This window comes from Carex rostrata, chromosome 23, assembly GCF_964058835.1.
Source record: "Carex rostrata chromosome 23, lpCarRost1.2, whole genome shotgun sequence".
Taxonomy (NCBI): Eukaryota; Viridiplantae; Streptophyta; class Magnoliopsida; order Poales; family Cyperaceae; genus Carex; species Carex rostrata.
In genome coordinates this window covers 1349874-1371574 of record NC_135940.1, presented here as the reverse complement: position 1 = coordinate 1371574, position 21701 = coordinate 1349874, and the positions used below count along the sequence as shown (strand labels likewise).

The window sequence follows — 21701 nt, the reverse complement described above, 5'->3', positions numbered from 1 at the left end:
AGAAAAAACCAACAAAAAAACAAAAACAAAAAAAACCAGAAAAAAAAACAGCAAAAAAAATAAAATACCCGTACCCGCCCTAACCGTACCCGCCTTACCCGTCAAGAGTACACGGGTAAGGGTATAGGACGGGTAGGGTATGGTTTTTGAAAATTATACCCGCCATACCCGTACCCGTATACCCTTGTACCCCGAGTATACCCGTACCCGAGACGTACCCGTACCCGTCCCGGGTATACCCGGGATACCCGTACCCGCCCGAGTATAAATACACTAGTCCCAGTCAGAGAGCAAAACCTATAACAACTGCACATGAGTTTTGTTTATGTTAACGATCGGCAACTATTTTATATAAGCTATTTCTATATTAAGCCTTTAAAGTTTTATAGCTGATTCAATAAATTAGACTTTTGTAATATAGTCACCTTTTTAATTAGACTTTTTATAATTATTTAAATGCAATATATAAATTAATAAAAAAAATATATATATATATAGGAATATGCTAGCATGCTATGCGTAGCATAGATGACCTCCGTGCAACAGCTCAATATTCAACTTTTCAAAATTCTAACGGTCAATCCGAACCGTTCATCATGTTCTCCATATTAATATGTGTTTGGAGACCAAATTTTATATTTTTTTTAAATTTTTTTTACTATTTTTTAGATTTATTGAAAATCTAATATTAATATGTGTTAGATGTGATCTCCATATTGAAATGTGGTTGGAGACCAAATTTTATATTTTTTTGAAATTTTTTTACTATTTATTAAGCATTTTTCAAAATTTCTGTTTTATTGTAAACAGTAAAAAACAGTAAAATTTTCTGGACCATCGGATCAGCAATTTTAAAAAATGCTTAATAAATAGTAAAAAAATTCCAAAAAATGTAAAATTTCGTCTCCAACCACATTTAAATATGGAGATCACATCTAACGGTTCAGATCGGTCGTTTGGATTTTCAAAATAAAAATATGGCGGCGTGGAGCACCAATTCATTTTACTCCATGGAGTAGCGTAGCCCATCCCTATATATATAATAGACGTATTGTATCTTTGATTTTTAAAAATTGCCGTATCGCCGTATCCGTATCGTATCCAATAAGATATCCGTACCCGTATCTATATCCATGCAACTTAGATTCTAAATAATAGGTCATAACAATTTAAAAGCTAATTAAAGACTAATTAATGAGTAATTAGAGTGTAATTATAAGTAATTACAAAATAATTAAAAAGTAATTTAAAAAAAATACCTGTAGTTGCTCAAAAAATCATCCGAAATCGCCTATCTCTTTCTCTTTTTCTTTCTCCTTCTCTATGCCTTTGCTGAATGTTGGAATAAGTTTGAAGTGGGCAAGAGAGAGAAAAAAAATCAAATTTATATCCATCCATTGCTGATCGCCCCACCCTTGAGCGACCAAGTCTTCATAGCGGACCGCTCGTATAGGTTGCGGTCAGATCTCTAGTGTTTGGAGTAGATTTGAAAAAATAAAATATGCAGGTATTCAATAAATTTTTTTTGGGAAAATTTCTAGTGTATCCATACAAACTTTCAAAATTGCCAATTTTCTCATCAAAACATCGTAATATTCAATATCCAAATACAAACTTAATATTCTTTCTTCTATCTCCTTTTATTTATTTAACATTTAATTTAGTTATTTTAAAAATAAAGTTGACAAATATAACCTCCTCTCTTCTCTCTCTTCTCCCTTCTCTCTCCTCTGTTTTCCAATAGCCAACAGACTAATTCCGTTCATGACTTGATTTTTTTTTTTTATATATATATTAAATATAGGACCTTCAAGTGTACGTATAAGACTCCAAGCTTTATGGCACATTCAAGTATAACGAATTAACAATACATCAAAAATTATTTCGATTGATTTTCGATGGTATTAGACTATTTAGAGCCATTTTCATGATAGTGCTGATGCATCGAATTGGTTTCTTATTGAATTTGTCTCTTATTGAGTAAATTTGAAAAACTTATCATGAATACAGAGTAGTGAGATTTTGGGAATCAAATATTTTGAATTAATTAAAGAAATTCAGATTTATAATTCCTTAAATAAAGGACGTCAAGTTCAATGAAAGAAAAAAGAAAGGTTAATGAGCTAGTTTCAGCTAGTGCTGACGAACTTCTTATCCAAATCGTCAATCAAAGTCAAATCTCAAGTGTTGTGTGATAGAAAGTATGGTATGAATCATGACAGCACGGGGAGCTTTCTAGCAACTATTAATCAATTCATGGCAGTACTATGGGCATTGTGGAAGCATAGGAATGAGGTAATTTTCCGGGGCTCAAAATTGCCAACATGGCTTGTAGCGAATCGGGTAAGAGAAGATGCGGGTCTATGGACCTGGTATTGTGGTAACTACAAAGTTAACATGGCTGTTCTAACGAATGGGAGAGGGGCTCTTGCAGGTTCTGTCGGGTTGTAGCTTAATATTTTAAATTGTAATAGTAATTAGGGATTGTGGTTGTAAGCACATTTATTAATTCCATCTTGGTAGCCGCTACCAAGTTTTCAAAAAAAAAAAAAATATATTAATCAATTCAAATCATAAAAAGTAGTTTTAGGTCTTCATGTTGAGCTATGGGTTACACTTCAGGTTGAACTGTCAGTATACCAGTTACTCAATAAGAGACAGATTCGGTGCATATATTACAACACAAAACTTCAATTCTGATAACAGATTCCAGAAAATACATCAAAAGACTTCGACAGATGGGATGAGCTAGTTGACAGATAGGAGAACTCAATTGGGCCTGATGGGTCATTAGAGGTTGATGTTTGGTCATAACAGAACTAAATAAAAGGATATTATGGTGTATTTGTGGAGTAAAACTAGGGTGCTCTTAACCTCACCAAAATTTTGGTGAGCTTAACTCTAAAATTCATCAAATCGATTTCAAATGACGAATCCGAACCGTTGAAACCCGCCTACCTTATGTGTGATGCATTTACATGTGAAATTTTTAAACATTCGAATTAATTTAGTATAAAGTCAAGCGGTCAAAAACGTTCAAAAAATGAATGCACTAAAATTAATTTATTAGCCTTCTAATTTTGACCGCTTGACTTTATACTAAATTAATTCAAATGTTTAAAAATTTCACATGTAGATGCATCGCACGTAAGGTAGGCGGGTTTCAACGGTTTAGATTCGTCATTTGAAATCAATTTGATAAGTTTTAGAATTAAGCTCACCAAAACTTTGGTGAGCTTAAGAGCACCCTAGTTCTACTCGTATTTGTGAATTTAGTATTATGGTGTATTTGTCAATTTAGTTACAGAGGAGAAAGGACGGAGGTAAGAGGAGGGTATATTTGTTAATTTTATTTTTAAAATAATTAAATAAAATGTTAAATAAATAAAAGGAGATAGAAGAAAGAAAATTAAATTTGTACAGGGATATTGAATATTGGCAATATTATGGTGTTTTAATGAAAAAATTAATTATTTTAGAAGTTTATATTGGTACACTAGAATTTTTTTTTTTTTTTTTTTTTAAGGGGTATTAATAAAAATGACGGCACTCGCACTGTAATCGAGTAGGTTAGAAACCACGAGAGAAATCAGGAATCCCATCAAAATCTGATCTCTCCTCTTTTTACGCAAATCTGGTTTTAGCACCACCGGTGACCTTATCAAGAGTTATGGCGACCTAAGACGATCTCTCATCCCTCCCCCATCTCTCCGTCCTTCGTTCAAACACATAACTCTTAGTAAGTTTTTAGTCGTTTTTAACCACCAAAAAAAAAAAGGTTTTAGTCGTTTTGAATTAGACTTACTTCGCTAGGTTCTGATTTTTACTTTGAATTCTAAAACTTATTTCGATTAATTTGTTGACTGTGTGGAAATTTTGAGAGAAACAAAAAATAAAAAGTAGACTGAGATAGGAGAAATAATGAGAAGGTAGTATGTGTTTCATATTAATTCCCATTGTAGATGCACTTTACAATTATTCTTTTTGTATTCATTTATTTGAAAGTTAATCTGTAATTCTTGAGTGTGGGCAAATTTGAAAATTTTCGAGCACATGCCAAAAATAAAGTTGCACTCATGCATTAATTGTTGATGTTCCAAAAATTAAGTAATTTAAGGCTACTCCATCAAAGACCACACACTTTTAGTTGCTCATTACCAGTGGTGGTACAAGTTGGGAGTAGACCATTTTGGTCCTGCCCTGCCAATCTCTCCGATACTGTCTTCTCTTGACAAAAATTGTCCCATTCTGCAAATTTGTATTCCTAACCTAAACTTATTGATTTATCTGTAATTTGCAATTTTTAACTGTTTGATTAGACCAAAAGAAATTAGGCACTAGTAATTAACTGGATTTATTTAAAATTATCTTCTAAGAAGCTTGTTTCTCTAACTCTATTTTAACTTTAAATTCATAAACTCTCCTTTTCCAGTGTCATGTACCATTCACAGTGTGCTGGACATGGTATCAGATGTTATAATAATGGGGCGAAATGGAGAAACTAGTAGAGTGTGTGAGATTAAGAAGGAAAAATTACTTCTACTTAATAATTTTTAAATGTCGACCATTTTTCCTTTTCTAGAAATCTTTCTCGCTAAATTCTCTTTTCTTAAATGGAAGCAGAGGGAATAATGAGAGAGGTTGAGAGATGTTGTTGAACTAGTGATGATTGTTGGACCAATTCAGATGTTGTTGAACTAGTAATCATGTCACTTATTTTTATTGTTTTTTTTACTTTATTATTTCATTGTTGAATATAACTTGTAGAAATGGAGACTACAATTCTAGATGCATTTCACTTAGATCCACTATGTGGAAGCTTCTTCCTTCACTTGCTGAATACCAACATGCTTTTTATAGTTTCAAAAGTTCACTAGAAACAAAATTGTATACAGCTACTAATTGGGATAGACTTTCTTATTAAAATAAGTTATAAGTTTTGAACATTTATATAGGGTATATTGAATTTCCACTTCTAAATGCATATTTTATATGACTTAAGGTCCTTTTCAATCCAGGTATATTGTAGTGTATTTTACATTTTAGTCAAACCAACAACAAATGTTGTATTGTTCGAGCAATGCTAACGGAGTACTCTTCTGGGCTGAAATAATAAATGCTATTTCACAATTTTCCATGGATTGCTTAGGTAAAGGAGAAATGGAAAAAGAAGCACAGGCAGAGAGAGACACCTTCCTCTTCACCTCGGAATCCGTGAACGAAGGTCACCCTGACAAATTGTGCGACCAGATCTCTGATGCGGTTCTTGATGCATGCCTGGCCATCGATCCTGACAGCAAAGTGGCTTGTGAGACGTGCACCAAAACAAACATGGTGATGGTGTTTGGTGAGATCACCACCAAGGCGCAGGTTGACTATGAGAAGATCGTGCGCGACACCTGCCGTTCGATCGGCTTTGTGTCTGACGACGTGGGCCTCGATGCTGACAACTGCAAGGTGCTGGTCAACATTGAGCAGCAGTGTGCTGAAATTGCACATGCTGTGCATGGCCACTTCACCAAACAATCCGAGGAGGTTGGTGCTGGAGACCAAGGCCACATGTTTGGCTACGCCACTGATGAAACACCGGAACTGATGCCACTTAGCCATGTGCTGGCCACCAAGCTTGGTTCTCGTCTAACTGAGGTTAGGAAGAGCAGCACATGTCCCTGGCTTAGACCTGACGGCAAGACCCAGGTGACCGTGGAGTACTGCAATGAGCAAGGTGCCATGGTACCAGTACGGGTGCACACAGTTCTGATATCAACCCAGCATGACGAGACAGTTACAAATGACGAGATTGCCACAGCATTGATGGAGCATGTGATCAAACCGGTAATTCCGGGAAGGTACCTTGACGAGAATACCGTCTTCCACCTGAACCCGTCAGGTCGTTTCGTCATTGGTGGGCCCCATGGAGATGCTGGCCTCACAGGTCGCAAGATAATCATTGACACCTATGGTGGGTGGGGGGCGCATGGTGGCGGTGCCTTCTCTGGGAAGGACCCCACCAAGGTTGACCGCAGTGGGGCCTACCTTGCCAGACAGGTTGCCAAGAGCATTGTGGCGTGTGGTCTTGCTCGCCGGTGTATTGTACAGGTGTCATATGCCATTGGTCTGCCAGAGCCGCTCTCAATCTTTGTTGACACGTATGGTACAGGAAGGATACCAGACAATGAGATATTAAATATAGTGAAGGAGAATTTTGACTTCAGGCCGGGGATGATTATCAAAAACCTAGACCTGAAAAGAGGCGGCACTGGCCGTTACCTCAAGACTGCGGCACATGGCCACTTTGGCCGTGACGATCCTGACTTCACCTGGGAGGTGGTCAAGCCGCTCAAGTGGGACCAGCTTCCTGCTTAGTTTAAACTTTAAACCAATCATGTTTAATCGATTTCCAATTCTGATTTGAATTTGGCTTTTGAGTTGGGGATATCACCTACACAAAGATATACCTATCCATGGTTATTAAGCTCATTAGTCATCAATAATGACATTGATATGGTTATAACAATTTTAGTGTACCTCTATTTTGCTATTTCTGCTGTACAATTTTGATTTTTGTGTTCCTTTGTTGTAACCTATGAATTAAATAGTTTGTCGCTGGTTAAACAGAGGAGGACAATTAATATTTGGGTTGTTTTGAACTGGGAGAATTTCTCTTGTTGGTATTATTTCATTTCATGTGTTTCCCGGTTTTTGCTTTCCTTGCAAAAATGAATGAAATTGAGTTTGTGTCTGGGCTAAAGTTTTCCATGTTATTCAATATGTCAAAATTAGGAAAACATGTGCAATTATTTATTGCTAAGCACAGCAATTGTGGTGGCAAAAGTACAAAACTATAGAAAATGAAAAATAACCACTCAAATCAAGATCACCGGTCTGGTGAAATCTCTGTCACTTTAAAATATTTGAAACAACATGCTTGTGTTCTAGCTTGTTTGGAGTTGGCCCAAATAAAAATTGAACAAATAAATAAGGCCCAAATAGTCTTGTAATGTCCATATCCCAGTCTTAAATTTTTTCTATAATCTCTGCTTAAAAAGGCTTATCATCTTTGCTTTCCTCTCTCTTTCCAGCCAGCAATAATGGCTGCAACAAGTATTCACACGCAACCCTATTTCTCATCTAAAAGTTCACATAAACTCATTGGAAATAATAATCTACACAGAAGGAATACCATTTTCTCCTCTCTAAAACCATTCTCAGAAAATCACGGTAATAGACAAATTTAATTAATAAATTGTTCTCGTCTAAGTTTCCTCCATTGCATAATAAAAATAATAATATGTACTACTCGGTACTTCACCTGACTGCTTCACTACACATCATGCTTCGTTATTCTAATTGGTTATTTTTGTTGCATAGTAAACTTTTCTATCTTTTTTGCAATTTAAAATATAATATAACTGTTACAGCATCAAAAGCTTATTCTGCTCATAAGCTGGAGGGACGAAACAAAGCCCCTGTGTTTCTAGCCAAAGCTGCCACAATTGGAAGCTCTGGTGGATACTCAGGTAATTTTCTTAAATTCTCAATTCCACAATGATTAGCATGCAAGCTAGTACCTATCTGGCTTGACTTCATGTCTGGCTGGTCAAATACAGTACTGGTACCATGCTGATATCATGGCATTTTATATTGTTTGCAATAAACTTCAAAGATCGTCTGTTAGATGTTAAATCAGTCATGAAAACCTTACTAGACAGAATGATTTCAAGCCCTTAATTAAATGGTATATATACCAGCAGTTGAAATGGCGATCCAAATCAAAGCAAGTAATAATAAAGTTCCACTAAAAAATTACAGAACCATTAATTGGTGATGCTAAAACCGCACAAAAGAAGCGGCGCACAATTGCGGGTGTGGATCAAGAAGAATTGTTGGATCCTGTTCAACTTGCAGACCAGGATAGCCTCTTTTGTGAGTTCAATGGGGTCCACATCCACCACAAGATATGTCACCACCATGACCAATCAGAAGTCGACACATCAGATAAAGAAATAAAGAAGGTTGGTCTGCCTATGGTCCTGTTGCACGGATTTGGTGCCTCAGTTTTTTCTTGGGAAAAGGTGACGAAACCATTAGCGGGTTTAACTGGGTCGAAGGTTCTTGCATTTGACCGACCTGCATTTGGCCTGACTTCTAGAGTGAGAGAGTTTATGGGTTGGAATGTGAATCCATACTCGATGGCCTTTTCTGTTTTGGCGACGATTTCTTTTATTGATATGCTTGGTTCTGACAAGGCTATTTTAATGGGGTATGTTTAAACTTCTATTCAATAATTTCCTTTCAGAAGTTTTTGACTTTAATGTGGATTTCAGGACCTTACATAGGTTTTGGTACAAAAACAGTTGAAGTAAAATAATGACAAGAATTACTAAAAGTCCCCTGAAAAGTTCAAAACTTGAATACAAAATGTCCTGTCCTTTATATTATCAAAATGAAGGACCTTGAGACTTAGTACACCTGTTGATATCAACTGCTACCAATTTGGGGTAGATCAGAATATTTTCCTCAGTGTTTGATATATTTTGGGAATAGAACAAGTGAAAACTCAAAGCTGTTACTATCAGCTGTCGGGTACCAGTCTCATGTCACTGGGCCAGTTGTGACAAATCAGTCATTTCTATTTTCTTCTCTACTCTTTATTTTTATTTTTGGGTTTAATACAGATAGAACTTGGGTGCCATTGCCAGATATGCCAGACTTCAAGCTTATAATGGCCATTTATTTTATTTATTTCCAATAATTAAGGATCAGCTTCTTTCTTTCATCTGTAAGATAGCCAAATTTAGTTTCATAACAATAGAAAAGAAAATAAAAAACAGAGGTTATAACCTTTATAACATTTAAGAGAACTGTCATATTTATTTCTTACCATTTTAATATTTGAATCCTGATAACAATCCCTGCACTCTTATTCCCGCATTAACTTCCATAACTACCATGGAGGACCACTAATCATTAATAAAATGTGATTATTTAACATGAATCATTTAAGTATTTATGTGGAACAATTAAGTATTAATCCCTATGTAATGAACTCTATTTATGTAAGCAAAAAAAATTCATCAATTATCCCTGTACAAAATTTTCTTTTTTTCTCTGTATCGTCCCGCATTGCACTGTTTGGCTTTTGAATTTTTCTACAATTTATAATCTATCTATACATTGCTATTTACTCCAGTTACCAAGTAGAAAAGAGCCTAGTTGTTAAACAAAATAATAAATTGAGGCTCTCAGGCACTCCGCTGGTTCCCTTGTAGCAGTTAACATGTATCTCGAGGCTCCAGAAAAGGTTGCAGCACTTATTCTAATAGCACCTGCCATTATTGCGCCAATTATATCAAAAAAGGTTAAGAAGGATACAGACACAGAATCAGATCCCGTTCCACCGGAAAACCCATTTATCAGGGTTTGGAGAGCATTCTTGGAATTTTGTAAGCGGGTTGCTAGTGTAGTTGTGGGTATGTTCAAACGGATGGGAGATATGATTGGATCAGTTTATAATAGAGCTTTGGCTGCGGTTCTTAGATCTGCTCTTGCGGTTATGTTGGTTAGTGCTCTGTAATGTATCATTTCTCTATTTATCATACCAGTGTAGCTATATCCGTTCTTTACTCTAAGGTTAGTTTATATATTTATTTAGTTTGTTATATTTATAGTTAATCAGTACATAAATGCCACATAGATGCATACTCCTGGGCATTCTTATTTTTATATTCAATAACAAACTTCATGCAATTCCTTTTTCCTCAACATATTGCCAGGCTCAATATAAGTTTTAAATAGACTTACACACATTTTACGCATCAACAAGATGAATTTAAACTATAATAAATTTTCTTGATTCTTTTATTTGTGGATAAATTGTGTAGATCAGAATGATCATAGATAAATTTGGGTTATCAGCCGTAAGAAATGCATGGTGTGACCCAAACCAAGTTGCTGATGATGTTCTTCAAGGCTATACTAAGGTGAGTGCTTTCAATTTTGATGCAAACTTCTAACAGCTGCTTTAATCCTGTATTATATTGAAATTTTGAGAAACCTCCTAAATTGGAAACGGTTTGAGGAAAATTGTTCAAACTATTACAGTATCTTTCATTAACATTACAGCGGATTGATTTGCAATTATGTACAATGGAGGGTTCTTTTATGAAAATTTTGGTGTACTGCAGGAATATTGTTTTGCTATATATTGTACTCATTTCAATTTTCAATTTATAGTAATTGTCTTTATTTCATTTTTTTTTTTGGTAAGCCATTAAGGGTTAAAGATTGGGAGATAGCTCTTCTAGAATATTGTGTAGCCATGATCACAGATTCGACCTCAAAACATCCTCTCTCTGAAAGACTCTCCGAGATCTCATGCCCAGGTAAAAGAATTTTGGGTTATAATTCATAAAATAACTGCCACTGGTCCATATTACCAGAATCAAGAACTTTTATACTACCTCCTTTGTGTCTTCTTTTTTATTAGTTGCCGTACTACTCATAAGACTTTTACCCAGTGTTCTAAATAGCTAGCTATAACGGTTTTGGACCTAGAAAACTAAGTTACAGGGTAAAACTGCGCTAATCGAGCTACGGCCGCTATAGCGCGTAGCGGCAGTAGCGGTCCGCTTTGCTACACGGGCTTATGATTTTGCAATTTTAATGGGCCTTAATGTCTATATAGGCTTTTTTTTTTTTACTTTATCAAGTTATATCAATACAATGGAACATGTGCGGGCTATACCGCTATATCAATTAAATTTTGTATCATGCATTAATATATGGTAGTGGTATATTTTGAATATAAAATATATCGATAGTTTTTGAATTAGGGATATTTTGAATGACAATTTGAACTTTGCATTGGTTCAATATGAATATTAAAACTTCTTAATCAATTTAGTATTTTTTTTTTCTTGATGAGACATGTTTACTATTAGTATAAATATAAAATATAATTTTTGAAATAAAAAAAAATGCTATTTATGATAGCTTTCGCTATAGCTGCGCTATTCGCTAACACCATGTTTTGATGGAGAGTAGAGGAAGGAATGAGAGGTAAATAATAGAAGGGAATGGAATGGAATAGAAAGGAAGATTAACATATTTAACTTCTTCGTGTTTGGATGATTAATGAGAGAAAATAAATTTAACTTTCCTTTTCGTCTAATTTCTTGTTTAGTTGATTAAAATTTAGAAGGTTAATGAGAAATTTGGTGACTGTTGTAGGTTTGAGTAAAAAAAATTGTTTGAGAATTATATATGTCAAATATAGGGTTAGACATTTGTGTCATTTTTTTTAAAAATATTTGTAACAAAATTTTTTTCCATCCGTTACACTCCAATTTGGGAGAAAAACCGATTCTATTAATTATAATGATACAAGGTTAAACCTTTCACCTTCTATACCCTTCACCTCCGACATAATTTTATCAACCAAACACGATTCAACAAAAAAATTTTGTTCCTTTCCATTCCCTCCCTCTACTCTCCATCCAAACAAGTTGTAAAGCTTTTTTTTTTGTCTCCCCGCTGTGCCACTATAAACACTATTTATAACCTTACCTTTTACCAAATCCTTGTACTCACCATGTTTACTTACTAGTGCTATTACTGGATCTGTGCAGTGTTGATAGTGACTGGAGACAAAGACAGGCTCGTTCCTGCATGGAATGCAGAGAGGGTTTCAAAGGCCATACCTGGCTCAAGGTTTGAAATAATAAAAGATTGCGGCCACTTGCCGCATGAAGAAAAAGTAGAAGAGTTCTTATCAATTGTGCAGAGATTTCATCAAAGTGTTTTTGTAGCTCAATCAACTGCACAAGTTTGATTGCATTCAAAATCAATAATACCATTTGTTATTGGAAATTCATATCCGATAATTCCGTATAGCAATTTTTTAGCAAACGAAGAGAATGTTAAATATTTTTCTCGTTATTGTGAATTATTTGTGGCGAGTGTGTATCTCAATATGTGAAGCTACCACTAAATCTTCATTCCAAGAATACAAATGCAATTCGTATATAAACTGTTGATAGTGGCTTCGTTTTATCTACTAAATTTATTTTTCATGTCTAATCGTTCAATTTACTCTTCTTTTTAAAAAAAAAAAAATCCATCGTTCAATTAACTCGGTCTCAAAAAGTGTTCCATCACTTGTGCTCATTGTCTACTCCTTTCTGTAGCAATTTCTTTATCCCTGCTTTACTGTTAGGTTCTTTTCACTTGATCTTTTCTGACTTCTGAAATTTATGAAATATGTATTGGCTCAATTTTACACTTGTATTTGCTTCTTTGATCTCCAATTTAGTTTTGAAAGACCACACTGCTACTGTCATTGATGATTTTTTTAGAAACAATAAATAAAAATAAAAAATTACCAAACCAACTTGATTACTTTATTTTTTACAAAAACTATAAGAACCGAGATGTCATTTCGGTCCCCTTTATTATTATTTTTTTTGACCGAATTGTCATGTCAGTAAAAAAAAATAATTAATATTTCAGAACCGAAATAGCATTTCAGTTCTTATGAATTTTGTAAAAAAAAAATCATCATGTTGGTTTCATAATTTTTTTTTAATTATGGTTTATAAAAAAAATAAAAAATCGTCATTGATTGATACCACATTAGTGTATTTCTTTTTCTTTCTTTTGAGATAGAAGATGCTAACACTTGCTGCAGTGCTTCCTCTTTTTCTTGGATTCCTTTTCAATAAAACGTTCCATTTTAGAATTCAACTGGACTGACCAAGAAAAAAGTAACAAAACTAAAATTAAATATAACGGTAAAGCTTACTGTAGATTAAACCTGCAATAAACATCTCAGATCTAGTGGTATACTGGTATCCGATTCCACTAGAAGCAGGGACACCGGATATCTCATCAATCTAACATCATTTAAACAAATGCAGCTCCATCATACAAAAATTTCACAAAAATACCAACAAATTAAAAATTACTACATGAATTAGATTCTAACTAATTTAACCTAATTGGCTGATTAAACATTCCAAAAAGAAATATATAATACACATGCACAAGGAAACCCTATAAAATCACAACGACAAAACAACCAGGTGAATAATATACATGACAAAAGAAAAATAACAAAAATACTATCCATTTTACGTAGTACTGATATTATGGTTATTTGTCATCAATGGTTTAAGTTGGTAAGTAGGTGGCGGAACCAACAATTGCATTCTGCCGGCAGTTATCATGACATCATCATTGTCAGATGTGGGCCCAGGTGATCGGGTATACATCATGGTGATAGATCCAAGAGAATCATCCCCAAATTCACATGCTTCGAAAAACAACCTGATATAAATAAAAAGGGTGTAATCAATAAAAGATTCATACTCAATCATTTACATAGATAATAAAGTTATGGGTAAATGAAAAAAATTTAAGTTGGAAATTTCAAAATGGCCCTTTTAATAAGATTTGTTGTTGGATGTGCATAATAGTAGTTATCTAGAACATAAACTGGAAAGTAACATTTCTTCAAGTTATGAGATACCAGAGCGAAGAAATATATCAGTTTGTACCTATCCTTTCCAGTGCACAAAGCCGATATGTCATATATCTGTCTGCTTACCAATATCCTGTATTTCCAAACTAGAGTCAAATAATGCAGAGTTCAAATTACACTGCAAATTGTGTTGGCAGATTCTAAAATAACATACAGAACATCATATTTGTGTCCCAATCTACACATTTTCTAGGGTCATCCGTGGATAATAATATACCATAGCTGACTATAACAGAAAGACTATATTAATTTAAATTCTAACAGAGTTTCCAATTATACTAATAAATTAATTTTGTTCCACAAAGTGATATGCAACTAAAGGATCCAACACAAAGCTGCAAAATATTTAACTATGAATTCAGTTTCAATAAAGGAACTTTTTTCTTAAAATCGACTAACAAAAATGTAATCATTTTTGTTCACTACATTGTTCTTAAAAGCTTAACTAATTTCATAGAAATAATTTAGTGGCAGTTTTAATGTTTTCAATTCACTTAACCTTTCTTTGGCAGTTATTAGAGAACTTGGGTAATATCTGAAAAATATATCAGAATAATTGGGTCTTGGGGATTTCATAAGGTTTGATAAAATGGTTCCTTACCTGATGATTCTGTCAACAATTTTTCGACCAATGCCTCTCCTTCTTAGTGATGGAATTACCTGAAAAATCACTGAATAAAATTGATTCATATGAATATTACCATCAACAAACTAACAATAGTTCTGCAAAATAAAAAAAGGAACATTACTGAATTTATTAGTAAAGGTAAGGTAACCGTAGCTTCATAAGCAACCCCATAACAGCACCAATTAAGCTTTCAATTCAGACCCCATAAAGATTGAATTGTGCAGTTGTCATTCAATTAAGCCCTAATTAAAATAGATCGACTATAAATCATGCAATTCTCTCTCAATTCAAACTACCTCTACAATGAAATAGTTCATTCATTTCTCCCCTTGATACCAACTATAGTGCACTGCCTACCTTTCTTAAATGACAAATAAATTTGTATCATCTAATGACCAAATTTCAAAAGCGACATTACACCTTTCGAAATCTAATAAAAAAAACACAAAAATGCAATATTAATAGAAAGGAATGAAATTTTTACCACAACATCATGAATTGAAGCTGTCAACCCACAATCCGACACCGCTCGGCCAAAGCCCACCAGGCTTTGATCCGAATCTCCAAATAAATCGCCCAATCCATACCCCAACGGACCAGAATCTTGCCTGTTCTGCTCTCCCTCCAAAAATCGCGCCTTGCAAAACACAGAAACGACCACAAAACTGTGTGCAAGAGCGACTGTTAGCTTCCTCAGGTCGACCAGTTCAGTCCGACCGTCCGGTCCGGTCCGAGGGAAGCGGTGACAGGAGTGGCCACAGGAGGCGAAGAGGTGCTGAACCTGGACCGGGTCGACACTGGACCGGCTCGTGGAGATGGAGAGAGGAGGTGGCCTGGGTTTGGTTTTGGATTGGGATTGGGATTGGGACTGGGGTTTGATTGGAGAGAGAGATGCGTAAGAGATGGAGGTAGTGTGTATGGCCATGGCTATAGAATAATAGAAGTGGCGACTGGAATAGAGAAAGAGAATGCTATTGGCCTCTGCCTTCTGGACCTCTGGTATTGGTGCTGTAAACTATTATGGTTCCAGTGTGTTCATTTATGAGCAACGATATGTGTGGTGAGTATTTGACATGGAAATCAATCATGTTTGGAGTAGGTCCCATGACGCAGAATGATACTTCATAAGAGCGATGGGGAAAATGAGAAAGGGAACTGGATAAGTCATAAGTGCAATGTCTGGTTACTAGGTAATCTCAGCCAGGTCTAAATCCAACGCCAAGTCGCCAAGTAAACATTAAAAATGGTGACTGGTGAGTCAAAGTAATTAGTTGGTGTTAATTATGACACTTTAAAAAGAAAAATCAGGGTTGAATGTCATAATTTTGAAATTTTAATTAACGTTGAAGTTGTCATTTTATAAGGGGTGTTATCATGTAAATTTTTTGTATTTTTTTTAGTTCATTTTATATTATAACAAGTTGTACCTTTTTTTTTTTTTCTTTTTTTTTTAAAAAAAAAAAAAGGCTAGAGCCCATTCCATTACTGAAATATGATAATTACAAAAGTGGCATCATTCAGATGACCGAGTAAGATAGTTCAAAGCAACAGACAGAAATAAAATATAAACGTCCAACCGTTAACCTACTATGCATCCAGCCTCTATTGGAGGCAATATACCAAAAGTAAACACAAGCAGCAAGACTTAAGTCACTCAATGTTAAACTAAGCATTAACAGAGCTGTAAGTGTAGATTCATTGATTGGCATCATCAGGAGGTGATGGAACGCCAGCAACTGCCATGTCAGGAGGAGCATACAACATCATCTCTCTGTTAGGTGGAATGATGTTTAAGGGCACAGCATCTTCGATCACAGGCATCCAGGACTGAGCCGCCTCAGCCGTTTGTTTCTTCATGTTACCTGTCCAGTAATCGATTAGAGATTTAATTAGAAAAACGATAGTTCTAACAGATTTAGGTGCACACTCATTAAAACATAGGTCATTCCTATATTTCCAAATAGTCCAACATACAGCACTAAGGAATATTAAAAGGCCTCTGCATTCAACTGGAGGAAGTGAGATTGCATAGTTATAGATATCATCCCATATATGCCAGTGGTGAAGGAAAGTCTGGCTCTTCCCTAACCAAAACCAAACTTGTTGGACAAAGAAGCAATTAAGAAAGAGATGATCTCTGGTTTCCTGTTCAGAACAGAACTGGCACTGTTGATTACCAACCCACCCTTTTTTGGTCAATGTATCTTTGGTGAGGATTTTTTGATGCATTGTGAGCCACATGAACCCTCTAATTTTTGGTGGTACTGGTAGGATCCACCAAATGAGAGGATTAGGAGTTAAGATGCCTCTATGATTAAGCAAAAGGTAAATAGAATGAGTAGTAAACTTTCCTGAAATTTCCCACCTCCATTGAAGAGTATCTAAAGAAGGTAGAAGAGTGGTGTTACTAAGTAGGAATAGTACACTGGCCCAGTCAGTCAAGTTTGCTCCAACTAAAGTTCTCCTAAACTGTATAGCCCCCCATGAGTATCTAATACTTCAGACAATAGTATATCTTTATTGGTGCATAGATTGTAAATTTGGGGGAATCTGGTGGCTAGTGTACATTGTTGGTACCATATATCTACCCAAAACCTAACAGTAGAATGCTGATTTCCTGGTTCATAACTAATACTCATATTTCCTAGATTTTCTAATCTACTAATAGCTAACCAAAAGGAAGATTTGTAAGGAGTATGATGGTTGTAATACTTGAACATGATCAAGTTTTTCCAAATCCCATTATAGTGGGGATTTTTGAGTTTCCACCACCACTTAAGTAACAGTGAAATGTTCATTTCTCTAAGGTTTAATACCCCCAAGTTGTTTAGCTAAACACATCACTGACCATTTCATGAGAATGTATTTTTTCTTTGATCTTTAACTACCCTGCCATAAGAATTGTCTGCGAATTTTATCAATCCTATTCAAGATTGTAATGGAAACTTTGTAAACTGACAATGTGTACAATGGGATAGAAGATAAAACAGAATTTACTAGGGTAAGTTTACCTCCTAGAGAAAACAATTGTCCTTTCCAACTAGGTAACCTATGTTCTACTTTATCTACCAAGAACTGCCAATCTAGAATTGTTAATTTTTTATTACTTAAAGGAAGACCTAAGTATAGAAAAGGAAAGGAGCCCCATTGACATCTAAAGAAATGGTGTAAATTTGAGGCTCTATCAATATGAATTGGGTACATCGAAGTTTTAGAATAATTCATTTTTATCCCAGAAAGGGCCTCAAATGCCATCATGGCCCACCATGCTGATTCTATATTTTCGTCAGTGGCAGCTAAGAAGAGAATTGTATCATCGGCATAATGACAATTGGTTATTGATTTATTATGTAAACAAGGTGGTCCTAATCCTAGTATTCTATTATGGTCTCTACCCTTAGAGAAAATTTTGCTGAGGGTGTCAGCAGCCAAGATGTACAGAAATGGTGATAGTGGATCACCTTGTCTAACCCCTCTTTTATAATAGAAATATTCAGTAGTGTGACCATTGATAAGAATACTAGATTGGGAACTATATAACCAGTGTGTAATCCATTGTATCCATTTAGATCCAAAATTCCTACTTTCCAAAACTTCAAGTAAGAAGTCCCAGTGGATCTTGTCATAGGCTTTCTCAAAGTCCACTTTGACTACTACTCCTTGTTGTTTAGTTGTTTGACAGGAATGTAAGATCTCTTGACTAAGAATGACATTATCTAGAATGAATCTATGTTTAATGAATGCTGATTGGCTAGGATCTATGATTCTAAACATAATAGGTTCTAATCTTATAGTAAGAAGTTTTGAAAGTAATTTAAAACTACAATTAACTAGGCCAATAGGTCTAAACTTAGTAATGAGTTGGGCATCTTTTTCTTTTGGGATGAGGCAAATACAAGATTTGTTAATTTTGTGTAAATCAAGGTTGTTTTCAAAAAAATAGTGTGTGAGTATCATAAGATCTGATTTGACCACATCCCAAAAGAATTGATAGAATTTAAATGTGAACCCATCAGGTCCAGGGGCACCATTTGGTTCAGAGGCAAATAAAGTATGCTTCAATTCATCTTCTGTGAATGGTCTTTCTAATGACCATTGTTCCAGAGATGTGAGTTTGTCTTCTAGGTCCCAAAATTGGTCCTCTAAAAAGCCAAATTTAATCCCTGGTGTGCCTAACAGTTCCTTATAAAAAGTGAGGATATGATGTTGAATGGCCTCAGGATCAGAAGTGGTGTGCCCATTAATGTCTAAACAGTTAATCCTATTTTTTTTAGATCTATGTGTAGCTACTGTGTGGAAAAATTTGGTGTTAGCATCACCAGCCTCTAACCATTTCTGTTTGGATTTAATTTTCCATGACTCCTCTTCTTGGTGATAAATATCTTCTAATAGATTAGTATACATTATCCATTCTTCCTCCTCTACCTGTGTTAATTCCCTATTTTCCTTAATCAGTTCAAAATCATGTAACAGGGAAAGGAGGAGTTGTTTTTCTCTTTTTCTAGCCCCATAGAAGTTTTTGGTCCATCCTTTGATTCTTTTCCTAACATGTTTGAGTTTTTGGTTCCAGGATTTAGCTATGTTTGGAGGTTGTAAAGGTTTTTCTTGCCACCATTTAGGTAGGAGACAGAGAAAATCCTCTTGTTCTAACCAAAGGGGATCAAATTTGAAGGACTGTGAATGGGGGGGAATCCTCGAATAGGTTTGCAAAATGAGGGGACAATGGTCAGAGGCATTACAACTAAGATCAGAAATGGAGCTATCTGGATATTGAGTATCCCATTCTAGAGTGGAGAAAATCCTATCTAACAATGCAAACTGCCTCCCATTAGACCATGAGTATTTTCTAGAAGTCAGTTTGTGCTCTACTAACCGGTGTTCTTGTACAAAATCATTAAAGAGATGGTTAAGGCCAATGTCAAAATTGGATCCTGACTTCTCCTGTCTAAGTCTAATGGAATTAAAATCACCACAAATAAGCCACTTTAGGTTAGAATCCTCTTTGTGTAGAGTAAGTTCTTCCCAAAATGCTTGTTTGTGCTGTCGCAAGACAGGGCCATATACAATGGTTAGTTGCTAGGTAGTATTATCTAGTTTATGTTCTAAAATGATATTTAGACTAAATCTATGTGGAGAATGGTGTAGGATCTTAACTATATTACTATCTCCTCTAAAGAGGATGCCTCCAGATCTTCCAATGGAAGGAACCCAAAACCAAAGATCAAATTTGGTAGAAATACTAGCTAGACATCTATTCGTAAAAGAAGGTTTTTTAGTTTCCTAGATAGCTATCAAATCTATGTTATTATCTATGACCATATCCCTAAGTCTCTGCCTCTTACTACTAGAATTAAGACCTCTACTGTTCCAGTTAAGTAATTTCATCTAAGTTCTAATTGTGTCTCTGGTGTCCTACAACTAAGTTGTGCTAAATCTAGAGTCACAACTGTATTCTGTGTTTTAGATTGATTAAGTAATTCTCTAACTACTTGCTCAAACTGGCTTCTATCCATAAGTTGTATCTGTTCTATCAAAAATTTACAATCCATAGAAGAGGAACCTAATCTAATATTATATACCTGGAACAGTGTGATTATTTGTTCTAAGCTAAGTCTAGAATAAGGAAAGGTATTAAGGAGAGGGATACCTGAGGACTGAGCATTGTCCCCACTGGCCTGTTTCCTCTTTCTGGCTTTGCTCATAGTGGAAGCAGGATCAGCTTGGTTTGTGACTCGGAGACTTCTTCTGGGTCCTACAGGAGCAGGTATCTCCGGTGTAGGTATGGGAAGTTCTTCAGTTTCAGAATTTGAGAGGGGTATGGCTTTGTCAGGAGTGGATCCTGGACCAACTCTGAGGTGTGCAGTGCGAATTCTGGCACTGCTCCGAGAAGCTGTCCCAATGCCAGGTTGAGGGGATGGTTTCTTACCAGCAAAGGTCACTTGTTTCTTGATTGATAGATGGTTGGTTTTTTTTGGTTTTCTCCCCCAGGTGTATTTAGATTTGTCCCCTTTAGGAGGAAATTTCTTGAGTCGCTCAACCCAAATTTGCTGATTGGGCGTAAGGTTAGAGGAAGAAGAAGGTGTGGTTATAACAAGTTGTACCTGTATTATTCGAATACTCTGTACCCGTATAAGTATTAGATACGTCTCGTAAACCACACAGATCTGAGAACCGCGCTATCGTTAGCCGCACTGCCGCACAAACACAGATCTGAGAACCACTACACTAACTACCTTTTATTGTTATAATATATAATTATTTTTATAATACAAGTATGAAATTAATAATATAATTAAAATAATAAAAAATAATAGACGTATTGTATTTTAAATTTTTCAAAATTGCTATATCATCGTATTTGATACTATACTCGTACCGTATAAATGCAGTATTCATGAAATATAGAGTTGTACAAAAAATAGTGAGTAGAATAAACTATGATAGATTAATTTTATTACATTTACTTTCTACCACTTGATGCGGTGCAAAATAAACTTAAAAAAAAATCATAAAATTATACAAAGTTGCAGTGTTGCAAAATGCGGTTCTATGCGGCGCATATGCGGCCGCATATGCGTATGCGGTTAGAAACCGCATATGCGTATGCGGTTAGAAACCGCATATGCGTATGCGGTTAGAAACCGCATATGCGTATGCGGTTAGAAACCGCATATGCGTATGCGGTTAGAAACCGCATAGGAAAAACATATGCGGTCTTATATGCGGTTCCGCATATGCGGTCTTATATGCGGTTCCGCATATGCGGTCTTATATGCGGTTCCGCATATGCGGTCTAATATGCGCAGTGGCGGAACCAGGATTTAAATTTGGGGGGGCCCGAGCCGCTGTGCCTTTGCCTTCTCTTCTCTTCGCCACTGTGAATTTCAGAGCCAACGAAGCCTCTCCATTTCTCTCTCGGTCCTCTCCCTTGGCAGCTTTTGATTTTTGAAGAAGACCTTTTAATGATATTGCATATTGGGCTATCCGGCTATGGGCCTTGTATTTTTGAAGAAGACCTTTTAATGGGCCTTGTATTTTCCATTTAATTTATTTGGGGGGTGCCACGGGTCTTAAATCTACTGCAAATCAGAAGTTTATGGGGGGTGCCTGCCCCCCCCCCTCGCACCCCCTCAGTTCCGCCACTGAATATGCGGTTCCGCATATGCGGCCGCATATTCGGCCGCATAGAACCGCATTATGTTTGTATTATGCTGTTTGTATGCTATGAAATTTATGTATTATGTTGTGATAACTGACTTGTGATATGTTGTTTGTTTGCTATGAAATTTATGTTTGTATTATGCTGTGATAACTGACTTGTGAGTTGTGGCATTTATGTTTGCTGTGATAACTGATATGTTGGCTACAGCTATTCACTATTTCACATTTATGTTTGTATTTTTATTTTTGTTGTGAGATTATGCATATAATGATACAAATTATATATGAATTTTTATTTTAAAATCCGCATATATTAGTCCGCATAAAAATCCGCATATGTGATATGCGGTGCCCTTCCGCATACCGCATTTT

General features: G+C 35.5%; 3 protein-coding genes across 4 annotated transcripts; 2 read left to right on the top strand and 1 right to left on the bottom strand.

The window, feature by feature from the left end:
- Positions 1-3548: 3548 nt before the first annotated feature.
- On the top strand, positions 3549-6636 carry LOC144575037 (S-adenosylmethionine synthase 5-like). 2 transcript variants are annotated; one of them, XM_078325155.1, is made up of 2 exons: positions 3549-3739; positions 5150-6636. In XM_078325155.1, the coding sequence occupies exon 2, from the start codon at positions 5161-5163 to the stop codon at positions 6364-6366; it is 1206 nt and encodes a 401-aa protein (XP_078181281.1). In that variant the 5' UTR covers positions 3549-3739; positions 5150-5160; the 3' UTR covers positions 6367-6636. The 2 variants fall into 2 exon arrangements, with proteins under 2 accessions (XP_078181281.1, XP_078181282.1); XM_078325156.1 differs by lacking the exon at positions 3549-3739 and adding an exon at positions 4526-4700.
- Positions 6637-7035: 399 nt separating this feature from the next.
- On the top strand, positions 7036-11903 carry LOC144574728 (alpha/beta-Hydrolases superfamily protein). Its single transcript, XM_078324769.1, has 7 exons — positions 7036-7221; positions 7422-7520; positions 7813-8263; positions 9250-9562; positions 9885-9983; positions 10271-10385; positions 11631-11903. The coding sequence occupies exons 1-7, from the start codon at positions 7092-7094 to the stop codon at positions 11831-11833; spliced, it is 1410 nt and encodes a 469-aa protein (XP_078180895.1). The 5' UTR covers positions 7036-7091; the 3' UTR covers positions 11834-11903.
- Positions 11904-12883: 980 nt separating this feature from the next.
- On the bottom strand, positions 12884-15176 carry LOC144575005 (Acyl-CoA N-acyltransferases (NAT) superfamily protein). The gene is made up of 4 exons (XM_078325120.1): positions 14653-15176; positions 14142-14200; positions 13557-13613; positions 12884-13326 (listed from the first exon to the last, which is right to left on the bottom strand). Exons 1-4 carry the CDS (start codon positions 15091-15093, stop codon positions 13131-13133), a joined length of 753 nt encoding a protein of 250 aa, XP_078181246.1. The 5' UTR covers positions 15094-15176; the 3' UTR covers positions 12884-13130.
- Positions 15177-21701: the final 6525 nt, after the last annotated feature.